The sequence below is a fragment of the Vespa crabro genome, chromosome 3 (genome assembly GCF_910589235.1).
Source record: "Vespa crabro chromosome 3, iyVesCrab1.2, whole genome shotgun sequence".
Classification (NCBI taxonomy): Eukaryota; Metazoa; Arthropoda; class Insecta; order Hymenoptera; family Vespidae; genus Vespa; species Vespa crabro.
Window position 1 is genome coordinate 7,999,140 of NC_060957.1, and position 13,522 is coordinate 8,012,661.

At 38.1% G+C, this 13,522-nt stretch overlaps 1 protein-coding gene across 9 annotated transcripts in view; it reads left to right on the forward strand.

Moving 5' to 3' along the window:
- LOC124422829 (nucleolysin TIAR) overlaps positions 1-13,522 on the forward strand; it is a 390,007-nt gene that overhangs the window by 303,632 nt on the left and 72,853 nt on the right. For all 9 annotated transcript variants that reach the window (XM_046959754.1, XM_046959759.1, XM_046959760.1 and 6 more), the window contains one exon: positions 3,357-3,444. In XM_046959754.1, the coding sequence (XP_046815710.1) occupies positions 3,357-3,444 (88 nt within the window). The remainder of the gene's footprint in view (positions 1-3,356; positions 3,445-13,522) is intronic.

The following is a 13,522-nucleotide window of genomic DNA, read 5'->3' on the forward strand; positions in this document are numbered from 1 at the left end:
GTTGATCCGATCGAAGTTACTCCGTGAGATCAGATTCGCCATTGGATAAGGAAAGGAGAATGATGATTTTCCAAAGTCGATAGAACTCTCGAGTACTTATTAACGACGCTAATGTGATTTTCGAACATTAGACAAAAGCACCGTGAAGTAGATAGAAAGAGATAAAGTAAGAGGAAACGAAGAAGCGTCGGTTTTCTTGAGGTAATTCGAGATCTCTTATTCTCAATTCGATGAGAAGAGTAAGACGACGTTGTGAAGTCGTTAGAATAAGAAGAAAGTGAGACAGAGAAAGATCTTGCGTTGCAGTCAACGTGATATGCTAATACGGAAAGATGTCGCTCGACCAAAGGTAAATTTGCACGAGATCTTCTAATTCCTATCTCGATCTCGAAAATTTCGAAGATTCCGTGTCGCAGACGATGGACGACGACGAGTTGGTAAAAAATGCAAATGAGGTCAACAAACTGGCACATCAATGGTAATAAATGGAGAATCCATCTTAAACTCTAAAGCAAAGTGGAGCAATTAGGGATAGAGTAAACGAACTGGATTTCGCAAGAACGAAATGCATATTCAGCAAACACGCTAAAGCCGCGGCGCGTAGGTGCCGACAATGGGGTTGAAAGGGGGTAGGAAGAGATGAAAGGTGGTAATAGTAGTGGGGATAAAGGGCTGGTGTATGGGCTATGAGTAGAAAGTATAGAGAGCTTGAAAGTACCGGTTTCGCGCGTACACTATATCGACAGTTTTACCGCGTCTTTCCTGCTTACTGGTGCAAATATTATTTATTGCCGTAGAAGAAAATTTCCATAATTCCAGATTCGGCGAAAGCCGACTAGCAGTCGGCCCACTCTCGGCTTTCTCACCGAGTCTCTGACTCAGCTTCGAATCCGAACGACCTTCTTTTTATTTTCTCTCTCTCTCTCTTTCTCTCTCTCTCTCTCCGTTGTGCACAAGAGTTACATCGCTTAAGTATTTTTCTCAATTTCCCGAGCATGACATTACGCCAACCTTCTTTCCTATAAAAGCTAATATACCAATCGAGACGAAAGCCAACCTCGAGCTAGTAATAAATTAACGCGTGAGTTTCCGCCGAAGCTAAAAATACTTTCCAATGATTTGAAGTTCATGTGTGTGAGTATGTGTGTTTACATAGAAACGAAGAAGAAGTGAAAGAAAGATAGAGAAGAAGAGAGGGAGGGAAGGAGAGTAGAGAGACATTAAACGAGAATGATTAACGATCGAAGCAAATTCGATAGTCTCTCGATTTACCCACAACTGAATTCGAAATCAATCTCGACGCCTTTCCCTTCAATTATACGACGAATTAGATTTAAGCGAGCCTGCAAAAAAAGTAGTCTTGGCGCTCGAACAGTTATTTTGGCGGAAGAGAACGGAATAGTGACTATCTTCTGAACATTAAGTAATAAATAATATTTCAAAGTTCGATCCTGTACATCAGATATTTGAAATTACTTGATCTTTTTCTCACTATATATTCAATAATTTATATAATAATTGGCGATAGTAAACATATAAATAAAGATATCTCTATAGAATATATCCTAATATCTCCATAGAATTATAAACATTTTAAATATCAATAATAATTAAAAATTATTTGAATTTATAAATATTGCCCTTTCGTACGATCGGTATCGACTCTATCTTACTTTTTCTTTCCCATCTGTATTCTCTCTCTCTCTCTCTCTCTCTCTCTCTCTCTTTCTTTATCTTTCTCGTGTAGTCGCCGCCGGGCCAAAGCAAATGCAAACAAAGGCCGCGAATAAATATGGGGTGCACGCGGTATTATCCAAGGTATCTACCTAACCTAACAATGCTAAATTACCGGTTGCAATTTTAATAGGAACGTTGAAAGCGAGGGATACCCTTGCTGTGATTTTACGCTCGGCCGACGCTTTTGCGAAGCCGCGATAATTGTGTTGAATACCTAAAGAATAGGCAACGCGACGACGTTCTGGCTTACCTCAAACAGATTCTCTAGAATCCTTCTTCGTTGTACGGTGAATGTAACGTGTGTCGTTACGCGTACATTGTAATGTTTTAATAAAAAATCATTATTATCAAAGAAACTATATCATAAATACAATCTTGAAAATAGGCCTATGCGATAGAATTTTCATCATACGTTCCTGAAAGGATTTTCGTTGCACAGCGACGCTGACCCTGGTCATTATTGGTCATTATCTATTTTATGGAGAACGCTGATTGCTCCACCAGAAACAATTAATTACCGCTTTATTTTATATCCTCCATACTGTTACAATTTAAAGACTATATATATATATATATATATATATATATATATATAATATATATATATATAAAATATATATATAATGTATATATATAATATATATAATATGTGTATATATATATATATATTATATATAATATTATGTAAATTTGAACAATTGACGAGATATTATAATATAAATTACAATAAGATATCGTATGTAGGTATCGAAAAGCACTCGAAACCCTCGTAAAACAATAAATATCGATTGATCTGGACCATCGATCTGAACTAATAGAGAATAGCGAGATATCTCCTTTACCTCTTCCCTTTTATTTGATTTCATCATTCCAGTACGAACTTTGAAGAGTATTAAAACGATTGTTGTTTTTGAATAAAAATAAAAAATGTTTCAAAGGTGGATCTAGTGTCTGGTAAAATTTTTCTTTTATCATTTCTCAAAGACTTCCTTCTTTTCTAAATCTATTATAGATGTTAATATATATATATATATATATATATAAATGTTTATCGTTGTCATTGATACAGGACAAATCTCGTAAGATTTTTTTATGTATAGAATTTGCGTATAATCTGGTTAGAATAGATCGTATCGAAATTTTCAATAACAGACAAAGTAAACACATGGACTCTATCCTTTTAGTAATCATACTTAACCTGAAACGTTCATCGAACGATAACAGTACGTACGAAGATATCCTGCCGACTGTATAATAATATTGTAGCATTAAAGTATCTTCTTTAAAATTTTTCTCATTTTTTATCATATTTTTTTTCATGCATTTCATATTATTTACTGGTTCTTATGCATATTATAATATATACATAATATATACATAGGAGTTGAACGTTGAAATTACGGTCACGTTCTCTGATCAAGGATATTACTGTTAAATTTTATTATATGTAATTTTAAATGATAATAATAATTTTCGAATTACTCTTCTCTTTTATTATAATCACATACTTGCATATATATATATATATATATATATATATATATATATATATATATTATACAAGTTCATCGTATAGATTTAATCACTCTAACGAAGGCCTTTTATACTCTCTATTTCAGAACACTACCACATATTCGTAGGAGACCTGAGCCCGGAGATCGAGACGCAGACCTTGAGGGAAGCCTTCGCTCCCTTTGGCGAGATCTCGTAAGTCCTCTTAATCTTCCTCATTAAGGACGACTTACCGTCGTCCTTCTCCTAACGTAGCGTAGTTGCTGCTCTATACGAGCGCGATAATATAGCGCCATAATGCGACCAATGATCCTTCTCTTTCTCGACGTAGAACACATATATATATGTTTCATTTTTGGTCAGAATATAATCAACGATGCTCATCGTCTTTAACCGTAATAATAATTATTGATCTATAACCTTGTTAATATTCAAAAAGATAATCATCGATATTATACGATAAAAATTATAGAGAATTTATAACCATCTTTAATATAGAAAAATATATAGACAAGTTTGAAAACGGAGAGGGTGATTCTGAAACTGCAGTATAACCGTATACTTCCGTGTCTAAGCACGGTAAGACTTTCATAGAGATTGCAATGAAATTTCCAGAAGTCGCAGAAAGATAAATGGTAAATCAGAATATTTTGTTTTATCAAACGGTATCGTTCGTTTATTACATTTTTAACGAGCGCATTCGGCCTCGCTCTCTCTCTCTCTCTCTCTCTTTCTTCTCCTCTCTTCTCTTCTCTTCTCTTCTATTCTCTCTAACCGAGGAACTTTTACGAGTTTCCATCATCGTCGGGACATTTCATGATGCACCACCAACGCGAAACGATAATAACGCGTATATCTCCGTGATCGCTGGCCGGGAATTATGGCGCTGACCTTGTATATTCCTTCTAAACTAGTTGATCGATAGAAACAGAAAGAGAGAGAGAGAAAGAGAAAGAGAGATAGAGAGAGAGAGAGGCGATTTAAAGGTGGGACGATGATATCGCGAAGAGAACAAGTCGGCCGTGACTCTACAGAAGTCAGAAACGAAATTCCGTCAATCTCTCTCACTCTCATACATATACACGTTCATTCTCTCACCCTTTGTGCCTGATTGATTGTATCGACATTGTATACAGCGCAACGGGAAATACCGGCCTCTTGTCTGAATTCGCCGATATGATTTCGATTTGGCGCCGAGGCGGGTCGCGCCAAAAGGTAATATTTTTTCGGGAACGAGGAATAGAAAGTCCGTCGATCGTGAAATACTCCGTGCGTGTATAGGGGAAAAAAAAATGAAAATAAAACAAGAAAAAAAGAAAAGCAATGAAAGAGCGAGATAAAGAACGTGGGCGGTTATTTCAAAATTGTACTAAAACTCATTTTGGGGATTCTTCGAAATATACAGAATTGCAAAAACGAGGATTTAACAAGCATTCCTTTTTCCCTGAATATACAATAAATCTTTAAAAAAAAAAATTATAACAATTCTTTAACAGACATATTATAGAAAACGTAAATGCATTAAATAAATTTCAAAAAAATTGACCTGTACATAGAAAACTTCAACTGTCGACTCGATTGTTATCTACACTTATCTATGTATTTACATTACAATTAATTATTCTAAAGGGTGAAACGTTTTGTCGCGCATAATCATAGTAAATATAATTCGATATTTAAATATATATCAACACTCTCTGATTATTACATGTATTTAAATCGTATTTGCAAACATATTTTGCAGGCCAGATGACCGTAAAATATAATATTCTTCGAATCGTGAATTATATCCTATGTTAGCGTGGCATTAATTATGAATGTTATTTTATTTTATTGATATTTCTACTCAAAGTTGGTAAGCATAAATTGATGCGGTCTTTATAACGAAATAACGAGGAGGAAGAGAAAGGAGAGGAAATGAAAGGTGGAGAGGAGAAAAAGGGGAATGGCACGTAATCCGAGAAACAGAAAATAAGAAAAAGGAATCGTTTGTGCGACGATCATTAATAACGAGCTTATTACTCGTCGGTCGATCAAAATGTATCATCGATAAATATACATACACAAACTTATATATATTATATAAAGAAATAAATATTCCTCATCCGAATTTAATGATACAATCGAGCTTCTGCCTATTAGGTAACATTCGCAAATCGAGTATCAACATATAAACATAAATTTTAAATGTAGCATTAGCAGCAGGCTTCTAACACACGAAAGACACGTACAATGTAGATGGCGAGAATTCTCGAGCACGGAAAGACGCAAATTTTGATTCGAATTCCCCGGCCTTCGCCATGCTTTACGAACGAACGAACGAACAGACGACATTCGAGAGAAAGAAAGAGAGAGGGCGAGTGAGCGAAACAGCTAAAAGTAGGTACAGTTTGCACTGCTTGGCACAAGAAGGTGAGTAGAAAAATGGGGCCCTCTAGGAAAATCGATTCAAACTCGCTCCGCGAGTACCTAAGCCGCGCTTTAAAAAGCTAGTGAAAAATTGCCAGAGGTTTTCCTCTTTTATTTTGTTTTCCGCTTACTCCTTCCAACCTCGTCTCTCTCTCTCTCTCTCTCTCTCTCTCTCTCTCTCTTTCTTTCTCTCTTTTCGTCCTGGTCTCCTCTCACCCTTAGCCTCACCCTCATCACCACTAGTACTCCGACGTTTTTCTCTGGCTCTTTCCGCGTACCTTTCATCCTAGTAGGGTGCCTCTTTTTCTACCGATTTTCTTCTTTCTGCGTGGTAGCTTCGAAAACTAGTTAGCGCCCAGTACCGGTTCTATAGCTACGAAAAGACTTGCCCTATGGCCTTGCTCTTTCTCCATAGGGTAAACACTCGAGATTAATTATGCAACCTCTGTGTAAGCGCTGATCCGTTCGACATTCGATCGAGAGGGATATCGAAGGGCGATTTACGAGCGTCTACTCTGAAACACGTTCCCTCGTGGCTTAGACGAGGTAAAGTGTCGTCTAGTGAAGTAGAGGAGGAGAAGAAGGAGGAAGAGGTGAAAGTGGAGAGAAAGACGGTGTGGTGCTTCTGAAACCCCCAAGAAAGTCGTTTCAGATATCTCCGAGGTAATCTCATCGTTCCACGCTCATTATTCTCTCGTCAAGACGGCCAATTAATATCATCGTCATGGCATCAAGAGAAAGCGAGAGAGAGAGAGAGAGAGAGAGAGAGAGAAAGAGAGAGAGCGAAGAAGAGCAAAACTCGTATTCTTGGAAAGGAGAGAACACGCCAGCTTCATTTCCCGTTTTGACAGATATATACAGAACTGTGAGTACTCTCGATCTCTTGAAAGTCGAGCGAAGACGCACGAGCATCGTCTCGTATCGTCTCTCGCGAGAAGCTATTAACATTCTGTCTCACTCTCTCTCTCTCTCTCTTTCTCCCTATCTCTTTCTTTCCCACAAGAACTTGCTTATTCGAATGGCTGGATCGTGCGATAATATCCGCGTTAGGAATGCTACGTTTCGCATTATGTATCTCTATCATCTCGAGGAAGAGAAATAGATGGATAGAAAGAGAAAGAAAACGAGAGATAGAGATAGAGGTAGAGAGATAAATAGATAGAATGTGAGAGAAAGAGAGAGAGAGAGAGAGAGAAAGAGAGAAAGAGAGAGAGAGAGATAGAGAGAGAGAGATAGGGAGAAAGATAGGAAGAGATTTTACATCCCAACGAGTTCAAAGGCTCTTCAACCCCTAGAGAGTCATCCATTAATAAAGCATTAAGCTCCCCGAATGCTCGACGATTGTCAAAAGAATTTCGATATGCCCCTGGTCGTTGCCTAACGACGCAATCGCGCGAATATTCCATGGATAATTTATCGGACAAGGGAAGAATGGCTTCGGTAGCTAGTAGCATGAACGCTTTTAACACCATTTTCTCATATTACGGTAAAGAGATCGGTTTATTACGTCGATACGATCGACCATCGATCATTATCTCGGCAAAACGATTCCTATTTTTCATGCTCTTTCGGAAAATATTTCTCGCAAGTGCGTAAATAATGTTTACTATGTTAGCTATAAGATTAAAGAGAGAGAAAGAGAAAGAAAGAGAAACAAAGACAGAGAGACGAAAATGATGTTCCTATTTTAGGAGGGATGAATTGCCGCGTTATGTTGTTTATATCACGGCTTGATCTCAAAACGAAGAAGCAAAGCTCGCTTTCAGGTTTAGATGGCGGCTAAGTAAGCTCTACCTTTACCTTCTACCATTTCCGCCGCCTTAGTCTTCACCTTTGACCATCCTTCAACGATACTTTGCTGTATACACGTACTAAGGATACATATACAGTTAAGTCTATGCGTTCTCACATGAAAACGATTTAGGTAGGCTCGCGAGCACTACCTTTTACTACTACCAATATCATCGGCATCTCACTTATACTTAGGGAAAGAGAGAAAGAGAGAGAGAGAGAGAAAGAGAGAAAGAGAAAGAGATAGCTCTCGTAGTCCGACACGAGGAGCCTAACTTATGATAGACGAAGGCTTCGTTGCCACCAGGCTCCCTTACACTTTCACGAACACCCTTCTTTCGCTTGGCCGACCGTCTAACCTTCGACCCTCTCTCTAACAGCTTTTCCAAGATAAAGAGAAAGCGAGAGAGGTTTAATCCATGGATCCAGAAACGTTGGAGTAGGAAAAGGATAGAAGAAGAAATGAGCTAGCAAGAGTATAACGAGGCCTTCCCATCCCACTTCCCATGTATCTTCACTCTATTCTCTCCATCTCTTTCTCTCTTTCTCTCTCTCTCTCTCTCTCTCTCTCTCTCTTCTCTCTCACGCACACTCTCTCACTCTTTATCATTTCTGAATTTCATTATTAATATTTAATTGCGGGTGGAAGAAAGATTAAAAAGTTTTCGGAATTTTAATATAGCTATCCACTTGGGATCCTATCTTCTACGGACAAAATCGTGCCAGATATATATTTTATGTATATATATATATATATATATATATATATATATATAGGCATTAAAATTCTGTCAACCTACTAACCCCTCTATTCTTTTTTCTCTTTTCTAAGCTATTCTCTAGGAAACTACGAAACGAAGAATTCTTAACGGATCTCGTTATCAATCTCTCTCACTTTCTCTCTCTTTCTTTAGACCGACAGACAATTCTAGTAAGTCATTTCATCTCTTCTCTTTCGCATCGTTAGTTAACGCTCGATCGAGCTCAGTCTCTTTCTTTCTCTTTGATTGTATAGGATTTGATTGCATAGAAAAAAAAAGAGAGAGAGAAGATATCTTTAAACAATATTTTCTTTCATTTTTGTAAGCTCATGCTTGCATACAAGCTGTGGTCCGTATCGAAGAATATTTTCAATATTTCTTCAATCGTTATACTTTCAATTTATTATTTCATTACACATAGAATTCTTTTGTCATTACTAGGGAATACTTCAATATATATATATATATATATATATATATATATATATATATATATATATATATAATATTCAAAATATATATTATATTCAATATATATATATATAATACTTTTATTTATACGATTTATTACGGAAAGTATTATATATATATATATAATACTTTCCGATAGGACATTGTCTTTCGATAGAATGATTATTTTACGAAGATGCAAATATTTCGCCGGCAGCAAAGTTTTCGCTTATAGAAGCGAGAGTTCCTTGAAAGAACGGGACTTCCTAGAAGTTACTCTTTAAATGGTCACATTGAATCGATCACGGTTGTCATCGTTATTCCTCGAAGAGTATAATAAAAGGCAAAAGGGGATGAAGTAGGGAAAAAGCAACGAAAAAGGGGGAAGGGGTGAGCTTCGAAGTAGCGAGCAAAAGATAAAAAGCACGATCGCTTTACTTCGTCGATCGTCGAGCACGAGTTTGTATACCGTGGAGAAGGCCGAAACGAGAGGATAAGACACGAAAGGGAGTGGTAAAGGAAAGATAGAGAGAGAGAACAAGAGAGAGAGAGAGAGAGAAGGAGAGAGGTTGGGTTCGGAAAAGTTGACAGCCTCGGAAAGTTTCGACACCCCGTAGAAAAGCGACGGCTCGATTAGTTTGCAAACGACCGTAACTTTTGCTCGAGATCTTTATCCGTAAAAGTACGGGCAACTTTCTCTCGCTATTGAACGGGGGTGAAAAGGGATAGAACGGAGGTAAGGGATACGGCTGCTTCCATTGTAACGCCCGGACATAATAACTCAGCTTCTACTGTCTTCTTGTGTTGTTCTTTTTTTTTCTCTCTTCCTACCTTCTTCTATCTTCGACACCTTACTCGTTTTTTATCTCTTCCCTTTCTTTCCCCCCTCTATCTTCGTCTTCTTACTTTTTTCTTCTTTAAGTGCTCTTTAATCGTACGATCGATCGATATTCTTGAATTTGATTCATACATCTTGCACGAGGAGAAAACAAATTTTTTTTTGTTAAAAGAAAATGTCCAACAAATTTATAACATACACATTGGTGTAATCATTCTCGAATACGTTAGTCCTTTGGCAATCTTCTTGTACAGGTCGATTGGCAGGGTCAGGATGGTAGAGGAAATCGGGTGATCAAAGCGACAACCCAACGAAATAGCTTACCCCAGCGGATATCGAATTTCAGTGTTACAAGAGAATTATTACTTAGGTAGCTCTTACCAGCCGTGCACTTACCTATCCCCCTCTTATTGGTTATCTCGAGGTACCGGCCCCTTTTCTATATCGAATCTAGCTAGCTACGTATTTGCCGATTCATCGAATCACACGGACAGAAATTTATTTGAAATTTCTGTCGGTCACGAAGGATATTCGATCTATCCGAGAATGATTTTTTTGAGAAAAAAGATATTTGTTACGAGGATTTTATTTACAATTTTTCATTTTATAGTATAAACTTTCGTATAAATAAATCTACTTGTTCCCTTTATATATAGTCCCGAACGATCTTTTCCGATCTTAACTCTAAATGCAAGGAATTAGAGTTCTCTAAGATAGAACGAGCCAAAAGGAAACCGAGCATCGTTTATATCTGTAAATCCGCACTCGCGTGGATCCGTATACTCGCAACTGTTGTGAATGTGCGGTCACTTGATTTATTGCCTGCTCAAGATTATCACTCCTTCCTTTAAGGTAGAAGTCTGGACTCTCCTTAGACTCCACCCTTCCTTCTTCTCTCTCTCTCCTTCCTACACTCTATCTCTATCTCTATCCTTAACTCTCTTTTTCTCTCTCTCTCTCTCACTCTCCTTCCTCTTTGAACGAGCTGTACTTCTCCGAGTGGTTTGTGACTTCCTCTTACGGTTTACGAAGCGGATCCAGCGTCCAGAATTCCTACGTAGACTACAAAGAAAAGAGAGAGAGAGAGAGAGAGTATGTGTATGAGAGAGAAAGGGAGGGAGAAAGAGTATGTGTATGTGAGAAAGAGAGAAAGAGAGAGAGAGAGTGAGAGAGAGAGAAAGAGAGAGAGTATGTGTGCGAGAGAGGAAGATAGAGAGAGAAAGTTTGTTGGATGAGAGTCTCATATCACTTTCGCAAGTTTTGTAATTCGTTATAGGAATAGTACAAAATGATGAGTTGTACCTATCTAGGAATTAATACTAGCACGGAGTTGTTATATTTTTTATTGATACTAAAACGAAAAAAAAAAATAAAGAAGGAAAAAATAAAGAAAGAGGAAGGATAAAATAAGACAACCAAAATCCCATTCTCGTAGAATATTTATAATAATCGATCGATACCCTCTCGTCTTAGGGAAGACTCAACCCTCATTTTACGAGTATAACTTGGCGTCAATCTCGTTTCATCCCCCTTCATAAAATCCCGTAAGAACATATATATCCTCGCTAACAAGTAGATACGTATATGGCTCGTATTTTTTCTTCTCTCTTTTTCTCACTCTCTCACTGTTTTTCTCTCTTTTCGTTTTCATCTCTTTTTTGCATGAAACGCGTGACCTTAACATGGTATACCTTCCTACCTACCTACCTATATCGAAATTCCCAAAGGGGGTTGGAAATGGTGGCCGTTCCCTCGTAGAGAAGGGTCGTACGAAGCGATATTCCGTGAAATGATTCAGGAAAGTTCCGAATAATGCGGCTCGCTGGTTCGACGGTGGACACTTAAAATCCAGCGACTGGAGTTTCACTCTCTTTCTCTCTTTCTCTCTCTTTTTCCTAGGTCGCAATGTCCGATGTGTGAAAAGAGAGGAAGATAGATAGAAAGAGAAAGAGAAAAAGAGAGAGAGAGAGAGAAAAAGAGAGATAGAGATAGACATATATATATACATACATATATATATATATATATATATATATATATATATATATATAGAGCAGATCCTGGAGCCTGGTTATAGTAGTAACTGGAGCCCGAATCCACCGAACGAGGAACGTTCCTCTCAAACTCGAGACGTTGTCAGGGTTTAAATCTTAGCTTCCTCCGCACCCTCCTAGTTTCACCACTCCCAAACTCCGACATAAGAGGGACTCAGTCTCTTTCTCTCTCTCTCTCTCTCTTTGTCTCTCTCTCTCTGTCTCTCTCTCTCTCTCTCTGTCTCTCTCTCTTACCCTCTCTGTCTCTCTCTTTCGCTCTCTCTAACTCTCTATCTCTTTCTCTATCTCACTCTACCCCTCGGGACAACCTCTGTCCCCATCTCCATCTCACTTACTTCCTCCCGACAAACTGACCCCGTAAACTTAGCTTCAACACAGATCGCACCGGTCACACCACTGCACGATACAGCAAATAGTCAAAGGGAATTCGATCCAATAGAGTCTGGACATAGTTATGACCATCCTTTGCGTATATTCCATCTTCTCTCACTACTCGCGCGATTACACGCGTTTACCCATACCCAATAAGAAATGGCCATACTTCTTCGTACGTTAAGTCGGTGAATTCACATGGAAATTTCTGCTTGAGGAATATACGATGAATGTTTCTCTTTTTTATCTTTTTCCTTTTTAATTCTCTTACTATCTCTCTCTCTCTCTCTCTCTTGCTCTCTTTTTCTTTCGTTTCTTATCTCTGTATAAAATAGAACGATCGAAATGATAGTTTTCGAAAGACACTTTTCTCGAGAACTTGGCAGAAGAAGGAGAAACGAAAAGAGATTTTGTGGGAGGACGTGTAATGGCTCGACTCTTCCGGTAGGAACTTTTCGGAATGTCGACGACAACGACAGTAGTGCCAGAGGCAGGCACAGTAGTAGCAGAGGCGGTGGAACTAGTCGAGCATGTTTGAGGTAAGGTTTGCTAGGTAGGTCAACGGGCATGAAATTTCAATGAAGCTGCTACTTCTTCGTCGCCACGGAAGAATCCCCTTGGTGCGAGTATAGTCCACCGGCCTGAAATTATGCTTCGAGTCTAAAATATCGAGCGAGACGATAGAGGAACGTTCGCCGCTATGACTGAAAGAGAAAAGCTTGGGAATAAATGTAGACGAAGACGGAAAAAAGAGAGAGATAAAGAGAGAAGGGAGAAGGGAGAAGGGAAGAGTGAGGACCAAGAAGCCAGGAAAAGAAGCCACATCGTACATTCTCTTTGTAAACCTGTCTAAGGATCTCAAACCTTCTCTTGCTCCTTCTTTTGCTCCATCGTCTTACGCGTATAGAGAGAAAAAGAGCAAGGAAGATAGAAAAGGCAGAACCGAGAACATCCAAAAACAGGCCACGTACGAATCCCGCTTTGAAGCTCAATATCTCGTTTGCCAGAAGTCGAAGCGCCAAAGAAATCAATGTGACGCGTTAGTCTTGTTCCTTCCCAAAGATCTTCCCTGTTATCTTCTTTCTTTTCTTCCTTCTCTTAATTCGAAAGACGTAACTCTAACATTATATAGTATATTAAAGATTGAAATAAGAGATTTATATGAAATTGATGCTCGCCAGTTGTTTCTATTTGTGCACCTTTTATTTATTCGACCACTTTGCCAGTGAGATTACTCTTCTTCTAGTTTGGAATTTTTAAGTATGGAAAAACGTGAAAGAATAAAGAAAGAAATAATACTATGTAGTGGATATATTTTATTCGTTAGGTAAGAACTAGAGATAAAGAGAAAAAACAAGTCTAATGTCGAGCCTTTTTACGAAGAAGATGTTCTTCAGGAAAACTAGTCGTTTTCCCTTCATTCTTCCATTCACGATCTACCCTATTACCTTTCTTTTTCAGAATCCAACTTTCTCTTTCTCTTTCTCTTTCTCTCTCTCTCTCTCTCTTTCTTTTTTCTCATTCCGGTATTTTATCTTGACTTATTCGTACGCCAGTAGGTACACGAAGGTTTAATGGGAAGAAGACGTAAGAATAAG